The 15,264-nt window shown below is 40.8% G+C and overlaps 1 protein-coding gene across 6 annotated transcripts in view; it reads right to left on the reverse strand.

The window, feature by feature from the left end:
- The window catches only part of Ncoa6 (nuclear receptor coactivator 6), an 80,684-nt gene that overhangs the window by 15,372 nt on the left and 50,048 nt on the right, over positions 1-15,264 (reverse strand). For 3 of the 6 annotated variants that reach the window (XM_052184029.1, XM_052184027.1, XM_052184028.1), the window contains 4 exons: positions 14,029-14,175; positions 9,500-10,616; positions 6,473-6,594; positions 403-3,381 (listed from right to left, as the gene is read on the reverse strand). In XM_052184029.1, coding sequence (XP_052039989.1) covers positions 403-3,381; positions 6,473-6,594; positions 9,500-10,616; positions 14,029-14,175 — 4,365 coding nt within the window. The remainder of the gene's footprint in view (positions 1-402; positions 3,382-6,472; positions 6,595-9,499; positions 10,617-14,028; positions 14,176-15,264) is intronic. The other 3 variants (XM_052184031.1, XM_052184030.1, XM_052184032.1) reach the window with 3 other exon arrangements.

A 15,264-nucleotide genomic window follows, 5' to 3' on the forward strand; every position in this document is an offset into this window, starting at 1 on the left:
CAATCTTTTCACCCACAGGAAAGAATAAGAAGACTATATCAATGGTTGGTATAAAGATGATATTAGATAGGATGTATGAAAATACTTTTTAAAACTGAGGAACACACACACACACACACACACACACACACACACACACACACACACACGCATGCACGTGCGCGCGCACACATACACACACAAAAATGAAACATGAATCAGAAGCCAGGGAAGAGCCACGTTAATGAATATAAACTGAACATGGCATTTAAAAGCATAGTTCACAATGTACTTTCAGTAAGTAAATCTACAACTACTGCCATTTTTCTTCCTGTAAGTAGAAAAGGGCTTGTGCTTTCTCTCTTGTGGGACAGGTCAGCAATAACCTGACCTGAAGAGCTGATCCCAAGCTCAAGTACATACCTATGCTGGGCAGAAGCTCTGCATGGGGTCCCACCTTCTCCTCCACTAGGCCACCTGCAAGCGGCTCAGATGTTAGGCCACCATGACTGCCTTTTGTGGGTGGCGCTGTGGAGATGAGCTCAGAGGGTACCAATGTGGTTACTATTGAGCGTACACTGGTGGGAAGAGCACCGCCAGGCAAGATGGGTCCTGCTGAGGTGGAGCTGGGGCCCATGGGGCTAGAGGTCATGTTTAGTAGAGTGGGTGCTGAGGGTGCTGGGGTTTTACTGTCCAGCTCTGTGGAGCACTGCTCTGTTCCCATCAGCCCAGGAGCTGTGCTCTCTAGCCCTGGGCCTTCAGTCTCTCCATCTGCACCATACTGTTCTTCCCCTTTCTCCAGAGAGCCTGTAACTTTCTTACAAGCCTTGGTCAGCAAAATCTGGCCAATTTTGTCCACTTTTCCTTTGCCCTTACTGGATGAGACTGGGCTTCGCCGATTGGCAGAGGAGCCTGGACTATTGGTCAAAAGGGGAGAAACTACTGTGGTTGGCTGTGAAGGAGGCAGAGTGCTCTGGTCTGCTGAGGTGTTCATCTGAGGACTAGCCTCATCTGGATTTAATTCTTTTACTTGCTGGACAGAAGAATTAGGAGCGACGACTGGAGAGGATGTACAAGGAGGGGAAGGCAGCTGAACAGGAGTGGCTCGTGAGCTAAGGACCAATGGCCGACCTGTCTGTATATTTGGAGCAGGACTACTGGAGGGGACATTAGGTGTTACAGGAGCTGAAGAGAATTTTATGTTCTGAGGTATGTGTAAAGGTCCAACAACTGCAACAGAGGGAGGCATCAGGCCACTGTTGGTTGTCAATGGGGCTGCAGGAATTGTGCTTGGCTGTGATCCTTTCATAACCTGAATTATTGAAGATGAATTGATAAAGACAGGTGTAATGAACTGAGGCCGGGCATTAGATTGAGCAGCTGACTGTCCCTCAGAAACCATAACTTTGTTACCCACGTTGGGCATTGTGACGACTGTCGACATCAATGCAGACTGCAAGTGAGTTGGCAGGGCTGCTGATGTGTTAGATGAAGTGGTTATAGGATTGGAAGTAACAAATACAGTTATTTGGTTTGGGGGTAAGGGAGTAGAAATGGAGGAAGAGCTGACAGGTCTTGACATTACTGGAGGGATGCTTGGTGCAACGTTAGAGCTGACCTCACTCAATTCTGAATGCGCAAGGGTTGAACACGGCTCATTACTGTGAGGTAAGTTTAAAGAATTAGAGGGGTCTTTAGAAGACGGATCCTGCAGTGTGGGAATGACAGATGCTTTTTTGAGGTCCTCTCCTGAAACCACTGAAGGTGTTACTTCCAGATCGGTAAGCCCAGGGGGTTTAATGGTCACATTAGGAGCTCCAGAGTTGTCAAGAAGTTGGCTTAATGATGTTGGTGCTTCTCTCATGGCAGGAGACATCAAATTTTTGCTCTCCTCAACACTGGGGAGTTTGTTAGGATCCAACGGTTGCCCATCCTTTTTGGATTGATCTTCAGGGACAGTCATTTTAGCTTCTTGGGTAGGGACGACTTTCAGCTCCACATTTACCTGCTCCTTCTTATTCTGGGGACTCTGGCGATCACTGTCCTGAGGAACATTTGAACTCTCTTTGTTATCCTCAACAACAGTCCCCATTGCAGGCACAGGCGCAGTGAGATTCTGGGGATTAAGTCCATTATTGTTAGGAAAGTTTCCAGGTAAGGGGGGATTGGCAAGTGGAGTGGGACCAACCAACACATTTCTAGGCAGCTCCATGTTCTGCAACATGGTTGTGCTTGTTTGAGAAGCCAGAGTAAGTTTAGGGGCTTTTGAATTTTGCCTTCCAGGACTTGGGGTAGTTTTCCTGCTGGACCCAGGACTAGACCTGCGACTGTTGCTTGGACTTGCACGTTTTGCTGTTCCAGGATTAGACTGTTTTCCAGAATTCACCACCACAGAATCTAATTTATGAGCTTGTGGGGCAGCAAAGTTAGGAGGATTATTTATAGTAAGATTTGAAGGTGCTTGCCCAATGGCCTTCAGAGTTGTTGGATTTAAGCCCTGTTGATCAAAGCCCCTATTTAAATTTGGCCTGGGAGGTAAAGGAATATTGATCTGTGGAGGGAAGAGTCCTGCTATGGAAGCATTGAGTCTTTCTGGAGATAGACTGATTTCTGAAGGTTCTGTGCTGGGAGGACGGTTGTTGGGTGTCTGAGGATAATAGGGTCTGGGGCTGGCTCTGTTTGGTGTTTTAGGTCTAGATGTCTGGGTTGGAGCAGCCACATTTGGAAAGTGGTGGCCATGGGAACTAGGCAAGGAATTTACAGGAGGTTGCTGGGGAGTTGCACCTTGAGTTGCTGAAAGGGGAGATGGTCCAGGTTTGGGTCCTGTCATCATTAATTGATTCTGAGAAACTACTAAATGTGAGGGCATGTTATTTGGGCCTCCTGCAACAGATGGTACTTCACTGCTACCAGCTTCAGAAAGTGAGGACATCTCTCCTAGTGGTGAGTTGGAAGAATTCTGTGGGTTCTCCTGGTATACCATTTTCCTTGAATTACTTCCCAAAGGAGTATTCACAGACATCGGCATTCTTTGTTTATCAGGTGATGGCGGCACAGAGGCAGGTCCTTGCAAACTAACCATGACAGGCACATTGCCACTCTGCTGCATGGGCATTCTTTGGGAGTCTGGGTTCAGGGGACCCCGTGGAGGATGGACATTCTGGGAGACTGGAAGCCTAATGGATTTAGGATCTTGCTGCATCATGAGCATCATCATCATCTGCTGTTGCTGCTGCTGCTGCTGCTGCGACTGTGGCTGACTAGGTGGTGGCTGCTGCTGCTGTTGAGGCAGTTGTGGTTGTGGCTGCTGCTGTGGTGGCTGTGGTGGGGGTGCCACATGCTGCATGAGTTGAGGAGGCATCTGCTGCAGTGGCCTCTGTTCAACTGGTTGTGTAGGATAACCTAAAACAAGCCCCCCAAAATCAGGGAAGTTAGATTTTTCAGTGAGAAAACTTTGCTACCTTTAGAGTATAGCTAAGCAGTACTCATAGGTAGCAGACTGCGTATAAACAGCTCAGGCATGCTGCTCCCAGGACAGCCCCTCATTATTTGACACAAGCAAGGGAGGGGGGCACACTGCTTATGGAAGCAAAAAGCAAAGCATTAAGAACACGAAGCAAGCTCCTTGGTGTTTAGGCTGCAAATGAGGCAATACTGTATTAAGACTGTACTATGTGCTATAAATGTTTGTATCTACTAGATGAACATATAAGAGAGAAGCTATCAACAGTAAGTGCCTGGCTGCCCAGCATTTAGGTCTCATGTAGAAATAATCAGTAATTCACTGTGCATATGAAAAAACACATTTAGAAATCACTTTTTTCTTGGAGCAGAGGACTTGGTTTTCTCAAGACTTGGTTTTGATGCAAACAGTCTTTTATTTATTTTTTTATTTTATTTTATTTTTTTTTTTGCAAACAGTCTTTTTATTCCTTCAGTAAAATTAAATATCTAATTATACAATTGAGTTCTTTTAAACAGGATTTCAACTAGCCTGGGCCGTGGTCTCTGTATATTACGCTGGATCCGTTGGGCTTGGCCCTTGGAGAACACTGAATGCACTATACTGCTCCGAGGTGCGCGTCGGTTTAATAAACAGAGGAGCAATGGGGATGGTTATTATGGTGAGAATAAAATAAAATACTCAAGATTTTATGCATATTCAACTCCATGTACCACCACATACAGAAGTCTTTATTTGGAAAAGTATTCTCTATGAATCCACAATTGAAGAATAAATAAGCCAGAAGCACAGACCTCAGGAATAAAATATAATTTAGGACAAAGAACTCTGAGGATAATACCTTCTAAGTTTGCAGAAGGCATCATCATACATGATTCCCTCTTTTGTGATGATTTATTTGAATTTCTGAACAAAAACCTTATACAATCAGCATAAAGGAAGAATCAAATTAAGCCAAGTATAAAGGTGGTTTACTGTGGGAAAGTGGAAATATGTCAGGGATGTGATTCCATAATTATATTTATTCAATCATTGCATGAAAATTAATTTGGGAGTTTTACAGAAAGTGTAAGAACACAAATAACTAGCTCTGGCAGCTGGAAGAAATTCTGGATCAAGATTTTTTTCATAGCAGCTACCAAATGCTTTGGCCAGACTCTGTGCTTAACAGAGTTACTGTCTTCTAGTCAAAAGATTTCCATGGTACCAATGAGCAGAATCCAGTTCTGAAGTTGTTTTTGATTTGTTTGTTTATCTTGTTTTTTTTTTTTTTTTTTTTTTTTTGGTGACAGGGTCCCAAGTAGCCCAAGATGACCTTAAATTCATTAGGTAGTTGAGGATGAACTTGAACTGCTAACCCTGCTGCCTCCACCCTGCAAATGCTGGGAATACAGTTGTGAAGGCTTTCTTTAAAATCCTTTTGTTTTGTTTTGTTTTGTTTTGTTTTAGCCTGGGTAACTTCTTGATACTTAGAAATTTGGCATTCCAACAGGTCAAACACAAAGGGTTCTTATATACTTTGGGATTCCAACATTAAGAAAAGTTTAATTTTTGAAAAAGTTCATTTGTGTCAGGGCTCTAAAACAGATGCCTTTCAGATCTTTAAATGAGTTTATCAGACAGCACAGTAAATACAATGACAGTAATAGATATGACATGGCAGCCTCTCAAAAGCAAGAGCTAAAGGCTCAGCTGTTATAAAGGGTCCAGAAGCTGGAGGAATCAGTCCAAAGGGGCTTAGTGGTAAGAAGACAGACTGGGATAGATAGTTGAGAGGAAAAGCCAGGTACACACAATAACTATATATATGGTCAAGGGACACAAAGCCTTGATGCCTTTAGGGGCCAGGCAGGTAGTGAAGAGAGAAGTAGACTGCATAAGACAGCAGGGTCCCATGGACACTGTCCAACTGCAGAGCAATCCCCTATTTCTATAGTCAATTAGAAATTGACTCGGATTTATTTAGACACCACTAGTGATTCAAATCTGTTAAAGGCCAAATTGAGGTTGGTTCCCAGTTTTCAGAAAGGAGGCAATAAATGTTTGAAAGAACTCTGGAATACACACAACAGTCAGATGTACCTGAGATAAGAGGACGCCTCTCTTCCTGCTCACATTGTCTTCTGAACTTTCTCACCAAGCTCTACAAACTAGTAGCTTCAACAGTGCTACTGTGGCTCACTAGAGATGACTGCAGTATGCTAAGCAATTTGTAATAAATAACATCAAGATTTGACATCATGATGGAGATACTTTTGAAACATAAATTTATAAATTAAAAGCAGATAAGGTTAGCTCTAAAAAATATCACTTTCATTAATATGCCAAAAATAGGTGAAATTACTTAGGAGGAAAAAACAAAGCATTAATTCTTTATATCTATAGGAGAGGACTTGTGAAATTTTGATTTGTATTCTGGAATAAAGTTATAAGTCATTGTTTAGACTAAGAAAAAACAGGTGCAGAGAAATTGTGATATCTGGTCTTAGTGCCATAATACCATAATTTCAGATTTTTATAAACATTGAAAAGATAACTTATAATCAGAGGAGGGGCTTCAGTAATATTGGTACTATTAAGCTGACACATGAGTATTGCTTATGTTCTAAGGAGTCACAATAATTTTTTACTATAAGAGTCATCTTGCTTTAAGTCCTAGTAGTGGTTCTCTAATTTGAGAAAGTCTCAGGAAGAAAGAACTGCAGATAAGCAGGATACAGTGAGTAGATCTCTATATTATCATATTTTATTCTGATGGCAACTAAACTGACCAAAATCGACACTTTCCATTCAGTCTGACTTCAGGATTTAAGATGAAGACAGTTAAGCACATCTGCATGTGTGTGCATTACATTACCTATGGACATTATACTTGAAGTATTTACTTAACCAATGCAGAGCTTGCACAGTGTATTTCCTAAGCAATCTAGTTAGTAGACAGAGAGCATTATTGTTTCACTGAAGAGAAAGAAGCCTTGTAAAGGTATATATGCAGTGCAAAGTATATAATTTTAGCTAATATTTTATTACCTGGTGGCCGGTTTGAAAAGTCTGGCAGTTTAGGGCCTGTACTGTCCAAGTTGATTCCTTGTTCTCCAGGTAATGACTGTTGATCAACTTCCTCTAGACCAGGTGGACGATTATCTGGGGTGCTAAACACAAGTAGCACAGGTTTATAAGGAACACAGGAACTAGTGCAACTCTTCCTACTTTAAGCAACAACAATGTGTTTATATACTGCTCTTAGCATTATTTGTATCTTTCTAGTCTGGATTCTCAATATTGAGGTAAGATTAACTTGGCCATTTCATTAAACCTTAAAGTTCACTTAATCTTTGCAGTGTACTTACTCAGTGTTACCCTCTAATTCTTGATACTATATTTTATACAATGACCTTTGATGTTTATCCTGATCAGGGCTCTGAGCTACCAGTATTCTGCAGTGTTACTCCGGTATTCCAGTGTAGCTATTAAATGCAAACCAGATGCCAGGGATTCAACAGCTGTAAGGTAACTTTAGATGTCTACTAACTAGATGGAGATGGTACTCAAAGAATGAAGGTGGAAAATACTATAGCAAAGCTACTTAGCTTTGCTACAGAACGAAGACTTAGAGACATTAACCATTGGATTCTTTTTGTAACTTAGAATTCTAGTAGGAAAGAAAAAAATAGAAAAAAGAAAAAACCTCTTTTTTCCTACTAATGTCCACATTTTGAGGATCCAGTGTGCTTATATTCCTCATTTAGTTTATTTTTTATTCCCATTTGCATCTTTCTTTCCTACACTAATTTCCCTTTTATCTGATTATGGTCATCCGCGTGTAGATACTATTTTGTCCCATTACACTCTATATAGTTTTATAAACCATGCAAATTCCTTTAAAAAATAGCACCAGCAGCAGCAACATAAGGCCGGAGAGACGGCTCAGAGGTTATGAGCTACAGTTGCTCTTCCAGAGGATCCAGGTTCAATGCCCACCATCACTATGGCAGCTCAGAACCACCTATCACTGTAGATCCAGGAGACTGGTCACTCTTTTCTTGCCTCTGGTTACACCAGATACAGAAGCATGTGGTGTACAGACACCCAGCCAAAATACACATACATATAGAAAATAAGAGGAAAAAAACCCCAGCATTTAACATGTCCTAAGGACAACCAAATCACTATGCCAACTTGTTCCTTATATAACTTCCCAATTATTTCAAATTATAAATGAAGATTTTGTGGTATCTTTCACTTAAAACTTTTATAGCTAAAACAATTAAAGAAACAAAATCCACCAAAATTTAGGTATCTGCTCAAGCCCCCCCTCTTGTTATGGATAAGAAAACAAAGGTTCTAACAGTCTAAGACAGGTTTCATGGTAAGATACTGGCAGATAGAACTGGAGGTAGGTTACCTTCTTCCTAAGCCTACCACCTCTCTTTCCTAGGAGCCCTGATGCAGTTTAAGATCCTTTTAAAAGTGTGTTGAGTCAACAACTCACCAGAAGGCTGGTGAAGACAGCAAAAAACATACTAATAACAAATGAATTAGAATAATTGTACTTTCAGCATACTGAAGGGAATAAACTAATTACTACCATAAAAATGTTATTCAGACAGGTTAATAGAGCTGGAGAGATGGCTCAGTGGTTAAGAGCACTGGCTGCTCTTCTAGAAGTCCTGAGTTCAATTCCCAGCAACTACATGGTGGCTCACAACCATCTATAATGGGATTCATCTCTCCAACCCTTTGTTTTGTTTTTGAGACAGAGTTTCACCATGTAGCCTTGGCTGTCCTGCAGCTCACTCTGTAGACCAGATTGGTCTCAAAATCACAGGATATCTGCCTGGTGTGTCTGAAGACAGCTACAGTGTACTCATATACATTTAAAAAACATGTTGGTAACAGCAGGAATTTAACTGAGGACTAGGTATAAGGAAAATAAGTCTGAATTGTGGAAAATATATGTTGTTAATATATAGTGACTGACATTTAATAGTTAAGAGTCAAGAAATTGCAAGTTACTATGATAGGCTAAAACCAAAGAACGTTAGAGAAAAGCTTGGATAAAGGCAGCTAGCTGGCTTTAGTTTTAGTTTGAACATTTAAGCTCATCTAGACAAAGTTCCTTTGTTCAAGTTTTCTGTCTTTAGTTCCCCCATCCCGTCTTTCCCCCTTCTCTCTGAGGTCTCTCTAGTTATCTCAAGCTAAGCTCCTGTCTCAGCTTCCTAAGTGTTCAGAAAAGTGTGAGCCACCATACTCAGCCTAGCAATTCATCTCAAACTGTTTTATATTCATCAGTCACTAGTCCCTGTTGATAATGTTTCTGAACTCATTTTATGATTAAAGGCTGAAAATCTACCAAACACTCAGGAAACATTTAGCCAAAAATCAGAAACATAACTTAATATGTAGTTTTAGGATATGAAACATGTCTTATGAAAAAGTTCTTCTAGGGAACTTTTACATAAGGGAACCTGATTGAAGCTTTTAGGGATGGTAAGAAACTTTTAGAGAAAAAGCATACATGCAAAAAATTTTCCCCTATTTGCAGGGTGTCTCCACAAGTAGTTTTGCTTCACCAAACACATTCCCCAAATTCCCCAACAGCCAGCATAACATTCAAATCTGTGCTTTATAGAACAGCAGTAGGATATCACTGGTTACTTTTCAGGCTGAGGGAGTGGTGCACACCTTTAATCACAGCACTCAAGAGACAGAGGCAGGCAGATATCCTGTGATTTTGAGACCAATCTGGTCTACAGAGTGAGCTGCAGGACAGCCAAGGCTACATAGTAAAACCCTGTCTCAAAAACAAAACAAAGGGTTGGAGAGATGACTCAGTGACTGCTCTTCCAGAGGTCCTGAGTTCAATTCCCAGCCACCACATGGTGGCTCACAACCATCTGTAATGGAATCTGATGCCCTCTTCTGGTATGTCTCAAGACAGCTACAGTGCACTCATTTACTTAAAATATATAAATCTTAAACAAAACAAAAACTAATCAACAAATACCCACACAGAAACAAACGAGTCATATTTGAGGTAAACTGATCATAACCTACTTTAGATCTTGGTGACAATTTTTCTTCTTCCGAGGCGGTTTCTTCTTCTTCGGTTTATTTGCATTTGTATTATTTTGTTTATTGTTTACACCAAAATGGCCTGCAGAAATGTCACTTTGCAGTAAGTTGACCAACAATGGGCTTGTTAACGTTACATCCTTATTGACTGGAAAGCCTGGATTTTGACCACAAGACATCTGACTTCCATTGGGTGCACCACCAAATGGTGCATTGAAAGACACTCCATGGCCCGAGAAGTGGCTTCCCGAAGCACTGTTTCCCTGCATGCTCTGCACATGTGGGGGGACCATGCTGGTTTGCTGCATGCTAACATCAGGCATCATCTGAGACAAGTTGACATCATTATTTGCTGTAGTGACAGGATCAGTATGTTGCTGGGCCATGTGTGGGCTGGGTCCTGGTGGCCGCAGAACCTGCCCCTGCATCCCCATAACCTGAGATGGACTGTTGTTCACAGGCCCTTGCTGAGGCAGCATCTGTCCTGACATCTGTCCTGTGAATTGCACCATGTTTCCTTGCATATTCGGAGTTGGTCCCCTCATTATCTGTGCTGGTCCCGGCATGACATTAGATTGGTTCTGAGAGTTGAATTGTGCCTTATTCCCCTGCATCTGATTGGTCATTATTTGCTCTATCATTGGGTTCTGCTGGAGCAAAACTTGCCCCTGAGGCCCCATCATCTGGTTATGTGGTGCCATCATTTGTGGGCCCTGCTGGGGAAGCATCTGCTTGGGTGGGGTCATCCTTTGGGGTGAAGGTCCAAGATTTTGGTTTTGAGCATTCACCATCATCTGACCCTGTGGCATAAGCTGGGCCCTTGAAAGGATCATAGGGTTTTGAGGGTTCAAAGTTCCTTGTTGCTGGGCCATTTGGCCCTGTGAGGGCACAATCTGTTGGTGCATGCCCATCAGCTGAGATGGTGGGCCCTGCTGGGGCTGGCCTTGCATATTGCCCAGGGTCACCTGAGGAACCCCAGAGCTACCAGCCTGCTGGTTGTTTATGTTGCCATGAATTCCCATGAGGCTGGGTTGCATCATATTTGGTGGCCCGTGAGACACCTGCATCTGGTTTTGAGGAGGACCAGCTCCTTGACCACCTTAAGAAACAAAAACAAAGAATAAAAAATTATCATATTAAGATACTCCAATTACATTGCTTAGAAAACACCCATCATCCATATATGTAACAACCAACATAAATGTACATGTTTACTACACTTCCTGTGAGCATTTTAGACTCTGGAGGTATGATATAGGATGGAGGTAACTACTTACATTTTGCATGATCATACAGTAGGGAAACCATGTCTTTACTCTTACATAGTAACTTAAAAATAACATTAGAAAATAAAGTTTACTTTCAGATTAAACGAAACATTATCAGTTTTATAACATAGTTTGTAATAAAATTTAAAAACCATCATGGGCTAGAAAATGAGCCTCATTATGAGTAAACAAGGGGAAAAAAAAGAATGTATCATTGTCCTCTAGAAAAAACTCAGGAACACAGAAAAGACATTTTAAAAATGCTTCTTTGAAAAGTAATTATGCCTTTCAAAGACTATGTGTGTGAAATCTGGATGCTGCACTTTAAAGAAGACAGTATACAATATATCCTAAGGACGGGTACCTCTGCTTAAGTGACCTAGAAACAGGAGGATGCTAAAAGTTTAGTGATCCTACTCTGTGACAGTCCCTACTGGACCATATGGGACTTGTCCTGAGTTCTCTTCTAACCAAAGGTACTGTCAGTACTGTCTGGCTGGCTGTATTGTTTGTTGGATCCTTGGAATTTTCCTATAGCTACTTGCTTTATCTCCAAATCTTACTGTGATATTAGACATTGAACCCACAGCCTTCAATATACTTAGAATGAAGTCTACTGGAGTTATACTCACAATCTACCCCAACCACTTCAACTGAGGAACCATGTGGCTTATTTTGTTTGTTGTGTTGCCAAAGGACCTCAGGATTAGCAGGCCACCCTGAGGCAAGGCAACTGTCATAAATTCAAGGGCAGCCTGGACTACATAGTAAGATCCTATCTCAAAACATCAAAAATAAAAACAATGAATGCAAGGCCTCTTATATGCTGGGAAGGCACTCTACTACTGAGTGGTACATACCTTGAATGCATGTGGTTAATTTTATCCTTGTCATTTTTGGTGTATGTATGTATACATGCGTGGTATGGTCTGTGTGGGCACTTCCTGACCCCTGGGATTATAGGGAGGAGCTGCCACACGTACTCAGCTCACATTGCAGGTCTCAGGCTTCTACAGGACGCCATGTCCTAGCTCTGATTTTTTTTTTTTAATCTTTAAATAGGAGCTATAAAGTAGCAATCTAATGATGTTACAGACCAGTCCATGCTCTAACTTGAGACAGAAGCATAAACTGTCCATTGGTTACACTATCACATTTCTTTCTGAGTTTCAGGAAGGCTTTCTAAACCAGCCTCATAAAGTCAAACTTGAATTCCATAAACACTGCATATACAAGTATACAGTCATTCAAGCAACAACTATTTGAGTATCCAATAAAAGTTAGGGTTATCCAGTTATTGATACTAAATCCAGTGCTGATTTAGTATCAATAAAATGGTTCCTTTAAGAGGCAAAAGACAAAAACATAAAAACCAAGTTTTTTCAGGAAGTAATAAAAGTTAACAGAACTCTAAGACAGGAAACAACAGAAGATGATAAAGGAGAGGAGAACTGCTTCAAATAGACCAGCTGGAGAAATGAAAACAACAGGAGCACATGGACACCTTCCTTTAAAAGGTACAGCCGTGCCAGGATGGAAGAATTATATTTTTATGTATATATGCTTGGTGCCTGTGAAATCCCCTGAAGTTGCAGTAAGCCACCATGTGGCTGCTGGGAAGCCAGCCTTGGCCCTCTGGAAGAGTGCCTGGTGCACATAACTACTGAGCCATCTTTCCAGCCCCAAGGATTATGAATTTTATGTTTTAAACTTCCTATAAAACACTAATTCACATATTTAGGGATGTAATTTTATATTAGCAGATAGGAAAAATTAAATAGTCCTACTCTTCTCTCATCCTTCAAGAGACAAAATAAGCTTTTTATTTATTAAGTCAAAAAATCCACTCCACCCCAACCTCACCCCCCAGAGACTCACCAGGTCTCTCTGTATAGCCCTGACTACCCTGGAATTCACCATGTTGACCAGGCTGGTTTTGAACTCACAGAGATCCTCCCACTTTTGCCTCCTAAGTGCTGATATTAAAGGCGTGTGCCACCATGCCCAGCCTCATTCTTTTCCTTTTTAATTTTTATGTATATGTATCTGTGTGAATGAATGACACATGTATGCATGTGCCCATGGATCCAGAGGAAGGGGTCAGATCTCCAGAAGCCAGAATTACAGGTAGTTATGAGCCACTGATATGAATGCTGAGAACTGAACACAGGTTCTCTGGAAGAGCAGAAAACCTTTAAAACACCAAGCCATCTCTAGTCCCTCATTTTTATTTCTTAAAAAATTAAATTTTTATTATTATTATGTGTGTATGTGATGTGATGATGATGGTGGTAGTGGTGGTGGTGAGTGTGTGTGTATGATGTATGTGTAGGCAAATATTCTCATTGGCAAGGAAGGCCAGAATAAGCACTTTAACCTGCTGAAACATCTTGTGAGCTCTAGGTATTTTTTCTCATTCCTTTAAGCAATTTACAATGAACATTGAAAGTTCAGGAAAATTTAAGCTAACTTAGTGCAAACTACTTCAATGAGAAAGGACAAAAAGATTAGTCCTTAGTTCCTGAACAACCAAAAGAAACCCAGCAACATGAAATTTGGGCTTTAAAACTGCTTCAAAGAGTACTTATTAACCGATCTACTATATGTTAGTTCCTCTCCAAACTTTCTTATATATACTATACTACTAGTACTTATTAGATTGGAAAAATGCCACATTGCATACTAGAATTTAGATATTCAGCATAAGTGAAGCTAATATGTACTATACAGAGATTTTAAGAGTAAAGATGTTCAAACATGCCTTATATCTACATACCTATGAGTTTATGATTTCCATTCCCAGAAATGCCTTTTGCCTGAGCAAGTTCTAATCTAGGGTCAGCAAGTCAGGCCATGGCTGGTTTGGAAACAGGAAAGGATTGGGAGAACTATTCCCTCACTAAGCAGACTGAATAGTTGCAATATAGATCAAATGATCTAAGCTATTTACTATTTGGACCTTTATAGAAAGAAAGTGCATTCATGCGTGCATTCATGTGTGCATGTGTGTGTGCATAACTTCTGTTCTAACTAAGTTTCCTTTGCTTTCCAAGTGTTTCCTGATTCTTGAGAAATGACTTATTTTTCCATATTTCAATCATCACCCCAAAAGTGTATCTATGTGTTTGAAATTAAAAAGAAAGACCATGACTTATTCATTTTTATACCTCTATTGTCTTTCAAGGTATTTACCACTCAATCAATGCTCATGCAACACACGTGGCTAAATAAAAGTAAACAAACCTGCATGCTGGACATTTTGATTTGCTTGCAGCTGAAGAGCTCCTGAATTCCCAGGGGTGGCTGCTGTGGTGGAAGGCACCTGACCTTGCATAAAGTTGGGATTGGCCTGTCCTGCTGAGAAGCCAGGTGGGAGGCGTTTAGGCATTCCTTAATAGAAAACAATGAGTGAGGCGGTTACCTAGCAAATTGAGACTCTTGCTGAGATATGGAATGAATAGGAAGGATGAGCTGCATGGAGTTTCCACTGGCTTAGCTCTCTCTGTCACACTGGTAGGATCTTTAATAATAAGGTTGGGAAAGATGGTTAAAAAAAACAACACAATCCCTTACATGAAAACACTGTCAAAATGAAAAGGAAATACTAAAAAATTTACACTTAGAACATGCCAAGAAAAAAAATGGCAATCTGCTCCCTACATAGGATCTGAGGCCATATCATAGCAAGGTTTGAGGGCTCACTTTTCTCTATAGTAAAATGGACTCCCAATATTTATATACTGTAACACAGGCACCAAAGGAGTATGCTAAATTCTCTCATATTCAAACAAATTGCTATGAAATACAATAAAAGAAAGAGTGGGGTCCAAATTAAAGATAGGTGGGTAATAATTTTTTTCCTTTGAGGGAAATGGATAACAATCTTTGCAGAAAAGTCTCCCTCCCTCCAGTGTCAGGCTTGTCTCTTCGGAAAAGACAAGAGTTCACAGGAACTTCAAAGTGAGGCTGTATCAACTTATGCCTATCTCTCGTAAGATCTGCTGTGACTGATGGTTACAGTTCCAGAAACCATGCTCTGATATCATCTTAAGTTTACATCCCTTTAGGAAGGCCTAATTTCAGGAAGCAAGTTTGTAATAAAGAAAATTTCAGATCCACTTGTGTGTGTACCACAGGTCTTGATGTGGCCAGACCACCTAGATGAGGTATCAACTGCTCTACTAAAGCAACAATAACCAACGCTCACTTCAAATTTATTAGGGCCACATTTGTAGTGCCCCCCAAAACTCTCTGTAGACAAACTGCATTTGTCCTTCCATTAGCGGCAAGTCCCCATTTCTGTGCTTCCACTTAACTAAATCAGTAATCGTGTCTGCAGCAGCCATGCTCTTACACTTTCTAAAAATGTCTTGGAAATAATGTTAGAGCCTGTATTTCAGCAAAATCAATTATAAGAGAGTGGAAGAACTGATGAGCAACTTAATTTCTCCAGGAACCATGGGAGCATGCCTACTCTGT

The sequence above is a fragment of the Apodemus sylvaticus genome, chromosome 5 (genome assembly GCF_947179515.1).
Source record: "Apodemus sylvaticus chromosome 5, mApoSyl1.1, whole genome shotgun sequence".
Taxonomy (NCBI): Eukaryota; Metazoa; Chordata; class Mammalia; order Rodentia; family Muridae; genus Apodemus; species Apodemus sylvaticus.